The sequence below is a fragment of the Lactuca saligna genome, chromosome 6 (assembly GCF_052625555.1).
Source record: "Lactuca saligna cultivar CGN05327 chromosome 6, ASM5262555v1, whole genome shotgun sequence".
Taxonomy (NCBI): Eukaryota; Viridiplantae; Streptophyta; class Magnoliopsida; order Asterales; family Asteraceae; genus Lactuca; species Lactuca saligna.
This window is the reverse complement of record NC_136422.1, coordinates 73,060,338-73,067,353: the sequence shown is the minus strand read 5'-3', so window position 1 is coordinate 73,067,353 and position 7,016 is coordinate 73,060,338. Positions and strand designations below refer to the sequence as shown.

Sequence of the window (7,016 nt, the reverse complement as noted above, 5' to 3'; positions counted from 1 at the left end):
TAAAGTGATTTGAACCTTAAAAGAAATGCCCTTATTTCTTTTAAGGGTTAGATGTTAAGGATGATATACAAGTGTGATAATATGATATTATAAGAACTCGTAACACTCTGGGGGATGAGTAAGAACAACACTTGATGTTTGAAATTATAAGTGACACAAACAAACTAGTGATACAAGATTTAGAGCTTTAAATTTATGTAACCTGATGATGCGGACCAAGCACACTCAAGTAAAATTGAGTACTAGGGTTGAGTATTGCTACACTAGTATGTATACGACAACTAGACAGGAACAATTAGAATTATGATTATGAGATCTTATGTTATGAGTTACCTAAAAGATAGAACTTTGACTTAGAGCATTGTGGGTCACTTGTCTATAACCAAAGGATGCATAAATCAATTGATACAAAAGTTGTTTGTGTATTCATAAGGAAAGGGAAATAAATAGGAAGAAGTAAAGCATGATGGTACTTAAGGAGTTAAATTGACAAAGTATTGAATGGAAGAGTCGCTTACTTGATTAATAATGTTGAAGGAAACATGAATGATGAGATTATGGTAGGAGTTACATGCAATCAATGGTGAAAGGCAAGGGTTAAATTCGAGGTCCATAAGGAGTAAAATTGATCCAATGAGTATCCCTGAAGAAATAAAAGAAACATCTTGCCCCATGATGAGAATTATCTTGTGATTTAAACCTTAAAAGAAATGTCTCCATTTCTTTTAAGGGGTAGATAATCGGGAAGAATACAGTTAAAAATGATGAGATGTTTCAGACCCAACAAGGTTTTGCAAGTTGATTTGAAACAAGACCATGAGCTTTAGCACTTTTTGTCATGTTATCCTTCAGCTTGTTGGCTTAAGAAATACATTAACTTGTGAAATACAATTTTAGGTTTGACACAACAGTTAAAATGAATGAAGGGAGTTGGGGACAAAGTGCTAGAAGTATATAGGCTTAAATAGTATGGTATCATTGGTGCAAAGGTAGTAGACAAGGAGACTTATACATATTTGGTTCATCTTGTTGAGGATGTTGAGGGAAAACATCGTTAGTAAAAAAATTGTAAACATTATGGAGCGTAAAGTGTCATTTTTGTAACTATAAAGAAAGAACTTTGGGAAGAAAGGTAGAAGTATTAGTAGGAGGTAAAGTGATAAAGCAAAATGCAATGGAAGTTTAAAAGTAACCATAATTTGGAATATGTGATGCACTATAACATAAGCATCACATATTATGTTTAAGGGTATAATAGAGTGCAATGAACTGAATGTGATGAGTATGAAAAATAAAGAAATAATATTGATGTGCTTGAGCACTAAAGGATGCACTTACGCAACGTCAAATGCCTAAGTAAAGAAATGGTCAAGTCATGATTGATGGGATGGAAGGACTCGATAAAGATTCACAAATGACTTAAAGCTTGTTGGTACATGTTAGGATCTATGAGTTAAGGTTGGATTAACTTATTGTATGATGTTGTTAAAAGTTCTAAAAGGGTGAAAATGTCCAAGAGGGTTGATAACCCCTAATTATGTAGTATTGATTATTAGGCGGACTAAAATTGTGACATGTGACTTGAAGTAAAACAAATAAATAAATACGTAAAAAATACAGTTATACATTTAAAATACATAAAAATACATAAACATTTATATAAAAAACTTTAAAAAAAATACATAAATACGTAAAAATACATATAAATATGTAATGCATAAAAAACATATAAAAATACATAAAAATTATGTAAAATACTTAAAAATATATACAAATACATAAAAAAAATATCTTTATACATTTAAAATACATAAAAATATAGAAACATCTATATAAAAACTTAAAAAAAAATACATAAATACGTAATACATAAAAAATAACACATAAAAATAAATAAATATATGTAAAATACTTAAAAATACATATAAATACGTAAAAAATACTTTTATACATTTAAAATACATAAACAAAAATCTAAACATATACATATAAAAACTTAAAAAATACATAAATACATAAAAATAGATATAAATATGTAATACATAAAAAATAACACACACAAATATGTAAAATACTTAAAAATACATATAAATACGTAAAAAATACGTTTAAATATTTAAAATAAATAAAAATATATAAACATGTACATATAAAAACTTCAAAAAAATATAATAGATAAAAATGCATTTATACATTATATACAAGTTTTGACGAAATTTGCAGAATAATCTTATTATTTTGAAAAAATTAACGATTTGGTCTCATGACCTGTTGAACATTGTCATAAAGGGCTAAAGTGAATAAATGAGTCAGATTCTTGGGCATTTTTATTTAAAAAAAAAAAGTTAAAAAAATCGGTATTTTCTGTTCAAAAAATAAAATTTATGACTTTACTAAAAAAAATTCCTAAAATATTAGGACTTTTTCTAAAGATTTTCCGATATTTAAAGAGGAAATGTTGGAAGATGCAAGAGATTTAAAGAAGCCGGTGTAAGGACATTAAAATAAAATATAATATAATTTTTTGATATCGTATTATGTTAATTTTAGGTATTTAAGTTATTGTATTTTTAGGATACATAATTTTTTTTTATTATTGTGTGTTTTATTTATGTAACTAGTTGTGAGACCTGTATATTACACAAGTTTATTAATATTAAAAACTTAATATTAATATCTAATGAAATATTTTATAAAGTAATACTTTACATAACAAAATGTAATCTTTTGGAACATTTGCAAAAGAATTAAATTGTTTGGAGTATTTATGAAAGTTTATTATCAAATTAATATGATGATTTTATTTCCTTATAGAACCCATTACAATTTTATTAAATTTTATTTTAGGAAAATAAAAATTCCTAAAAATGGTAAGTGGAAAATAAAAATTTTAAAACTCCCACAAAATGACAAGTGTCAAAATAAAAACGAAGATTATATGTGGCAAAAAAAAAACATTTATTTATTAGAGAGGATATGTAATTTAATTTCCAATAGAATAATATTGAATTTTACGCAATATGTGAATATTTACATTATGATCATATAAGTAATTGATAATTATTAAAAGTACAATGCTAACATGGTCATTATATGAACTTTATAAAAGTAGGGAGGGATTGTGAGACAAGTTGTATAAAAATGGAATATTAATGTGACGATCAATTAAACTGGTCATTTAATGAGTTGAATGAGATGGAAACGCCTATCCTCATCTTATATTTACAAAGATACATTATCAAGACAAAAATGCATATTTACAAACCATTAAACATATAATATAGAATTACATGGAAAGAATGGAAACGTACTTTTTTGTTTATTATACAACATTATACTTTTATTAATTCCTGTTACATCTTTGACAATAGCAATATCATCCAAACGCAAAACAATTTATACAACTACAATTAGTTAGATTTTTCAAAATACCATATCTAAATAAGAAAAAAAACTAAAATAATAATTTTGTACTAGAAAGAAATGGAAGTAGGATATGCTACAATACAAAAATATATTAAAGATACAATGCTATAATTAAGTAGATTTTTCAAAATACAATGCTTTAATGAGAAAGTATAATGTTGAAATAGAAAAGAATGAAAGTAGAATGGTATAATACACAAATAAATGAAAGTATATTACATCATATGTTCAAAACAAGAGAGACATTGAACCTATAAAAGAAAGGCTTTAGAATCTCATAAGCTAGTAGAAACAATGACCTCCAATATCTTACTTTCAAGTTCACCCTCATCTACCCACATGGAACTCTGACGTCGCACAAGTTCACTTTTCTCTTTCTTCTTCTCCATGAATTTGTTTTCTCTCATTTTGTGATATTCAAGCTTCTGAGCTCTTTCTTTTAACTGCATCCACAAGATTTGGGAGACTTTAATCACACTCATATCAATCAAAAAGATCACAAGGCCCTCGTTCTTTCTCTTGAAAATAGTCATAGAATTTAGAAAGTTTGTTCAGTCCCATCCCACCAATTTCATTCCATGTTCCATAAAAATGGGACTCCCCTAAATGTATTTATTGTGGTACATTTAGCAAATTAAGATATAAGAACACTTGGCTTTAACTATTGGGGAAAAGAAACAGATAAGTTGTCTTTGGTGAGCATAATTAAGAAAAGAATGATTTGTCCAATCAAATATCAAAGTAGAGATGCAACAAAACATTGATAGAAAAGAGATAAAGAAATTGCTTCTAGTGATTATTTTGATCAATGACCTATATCCACATATAATCAATGCAATCAATTAGGGACTCAAATTCATGGATGTATAACTTGTTCATTGAAGTAATCTCTGATCATAGAATCATTTAATCGAGAGACGTAATCAAAATGATGAAACTGAAAAATAGAATTCACGTACTAGGGTTTGCCGGAACTCCTCCTCAGCCACTTGACGTTCAGCGGCTTTCGCCTTTTTTGCGGCGGCTTTAGCAGCTTTACGCTCTTCACCTTCAATCCTTATGGCTTCTTTTTTAATCTCGTCTTTTCTAAGTTTCTCTAGTCTCTGAAGCTCCATTTCCTGGATGTACTCCTTGCGAACCGCCTTGACCTTCATCGCGTAGTCGCGACGAAGAAGAGAGAGCTTCGCTTGAGCCTCCTTGGGATCCCTTGGTGGTTTCCAGCTGTTGATGTAGTCGTTTTGTGAGAGATATTGGTGGTTGCGTTGGTGGTCGTTATGGTGAGACGGCACGGCGGTGGTGGAAAGAGATCGGTGTGGGCAAAATCGTTGAGTAAAAACGTTTTCTAGGATTCTAGGTTTTGGAGAACGGAGGAGCACTCGTGAGCTCGCCATTAAAGCCGGCAACAGAACCACGAAGGGTTTTATGCCGATGATGGGGTTTTACCGATTACGAACAGCGACCAACTAGAGGTATAACTTGGGGGCGTTGGTGAAAATGTGTAACGTCAAACTATTTTATATTTTCTACGATGTGATGTAAAAAAAATTCTAATCTATTTAAACTACTATTTAATTTATTTATATCACTAATTTAGATTAAATTAGTCATTAATTTTACTTATCTTAATATTCAACCTTAACAAATGAAAACAACCGGATGTTTGGATAGGAAAAAAAGATGTGTTTATTGTTTATTCTCACTATAATAAGCTAAGTTTAAGTATTTTTATAAAATCCTTAAAAATCAATTTATTGTGTTGAGAATAAATTAAATAAACTAATTTTAATAAGCATTTTCCTTGCTTATTGCTTATTGTTTATTCTCACCATAAATAAACTAATAAACAATAAGCTAATAAGTTAATTCAAACACCCCTTTAATATCATTGTGTTTTTGGTTTATAATAATTAAAATTATATTAATATTTTGAATAATTATCATGAAATTCAAAAAAAATGTCAAATAGATAAATTTTAAGTTAAGGGAAATTGAATAATCTAAGTCATATAAATGAAGTCTTTGAAAAAAATAACATATTATTTTTATTTTATTTTTGTAAAATAACCTATTTATAAAAAATAAGTCATTTCAGAGAGATCCCCGGGATACCGGAGTAAGATTCCGAACAAGCGTTCTGGAATAGTCAATTTTTTCTATTGTTTTTATATAATATGTGTTTTGTGTTATTTTTTTGTTTTCTGTTTGACAAAATTGCAAAAATGATCCCTGTGGTATGCATTTTTTTGGGATTTTAGTCCAACCCACAACTTTTTTGGATTGATGGTCCTTTTGAGCGGGATTGTTTGTAGTTTTGGTCCCTCAGAAAACTGAAAAGACTAAAATACCCTTGAGGTATTTCTTTTTCATTTTTCTTTCATTTTTATCTATTTTTATAATTAAAAAATGATATTAAAAAATTAAGAAAACTCTCTCTCTCTCTCTCTCTCTCTCTCTCTCTCTCACCTTCATCCACAAATCACTATGGCTTTTATAGAATCTAGCAACAATGGCGCCTTTGTTTCTCCTTTCCTTATACTCAATACACAGATCTTCTTTCAATCCACAAATCACATCAAAAACTCGAACCACAGTTTTCCTCAGAGCAATCAATGGCACAACCATTTGTTTTCCTGCAAACATAACACTTCTTTCCCCATCTTCTTAATGGAACTTTTGAACAATCATTCCTTCTCGATCTTCTGGGTCATGAAAAAACACTTCGGGAATGAACAATGCACACATAATATGAGCCCAGAGTGCATTGTTGGATGGCTTCAAAGCTCCACCATTGGAAGGGACAAAGGTAACAAGATGAATCCTTGTTTTTATTGGTGATTTGGCATTGAGAGCAAAACCAATCACCTTCAAGAACACCATAAATGAGGGGATTACCATAACAAGTGGTGTGAACCATTAGATCACAACTATCGCAAAATACGATCGGATTTGATGGATCCCCATCTGTGCTTTGACATAAAGCACACAGAATCCCATCCTCATCCACATCTTCTTTTTCTCCATTTTTTACTCTAATCTCGTCAATTTCTTCGCCATTATTTGAAACATTTACAGTGACAAAAGCATTGTTTTCCTCCAATATCGAGTTATACTTGAGATTGAGATCAAATGGAGAACTGGGTTTCGGGGGAAGAAGACTTGGGTGAACGACGCATATACATTTTTTGGCGAGTAAACAGTAGGTGGAAGCATCACTGTGAAAAACGTCATTATGCTCGTCTTCAATTCTTCGCATGAAAAATTGTCTTAGAAGGAGACTGTGGATACACCAATGGAGGTCATCGGAAAAGAATGAAGTGAAGATTGAAATCCGTGGAGCCCTAGAACTAAGACAGAGACGTGAGATGAGATGAGATGAGATGAGATGAGAGAGATGAGAGAGAGAGAGAGAGAGTTTTCTTAATTTTTTAATATCATTTTTTAATTATTAAAATAGATAAAAAATAAAAGAAAAATGAAAAAGAAATACCTCAAGGGTATTTTAGTATTTCAGTTTTCTAAGGGACCAAAACTACAAGAAAACCAGCTCAAAAGGACTATCAATCCAAAAAAATTATGGTTTGGACTAAAAC

General features: G+C 29.7%; 1 protein-coding gene and 1 pseudogene across 1 annotated transcript; both read right to left on the bottom strand.

The window, feature by feature from the left end:
• Positions 1-3,582: 3,582 nt before the first annotated feature.
• LOC144999761 (uncharacterized) lies at positions 3,583-4,924 on the bottom strand. The gene is made up of 2 exons (XM_078958926.1): positions 4,386-4,924; positions 3,583-3,869 (listed from the first exon to the last, which is right to left on the bottom strand). The coding sequence occupies exons 1-2, from the start codon at positions 4,815-4,817 to the stop codon at positions 3,702-3,704; spliced, it is 600 nt and encodes a 199-aa protein (XP_078815052.1). The 5' UTR covers positions 4,818-4,924; the 3' UTR covers positions 3,583-3,701.
• A 585-nt stretch (positions 4,925-5,509) lies between these two features.
• Positions 5,510-6,679, bottom strand: LOC145002716 (uncharacterized; annotated as a pseudogene).
• Between the last annotated feature and the right edge of the window lie 337 nt (positions 6,680-7,016).

Excerpts from the sequence above, each read along its gene's own strand:
- LOC144999761 (XM_078958926.1), bottom strand. The coding sequence starts at position 4,817 with ATGGCGAGCTCACGAGTGCTCCTCCGTTCTCCAAAACCTAGAATCCTA. Across the intron at positions 3,870-4,385 it reads AGGAGTTCCGGCAAACCCTA|TTAAAAGAAAGAGCTCAGAA; the intron begins GTACGTGAATTC and ends TTGTGGATGCAG.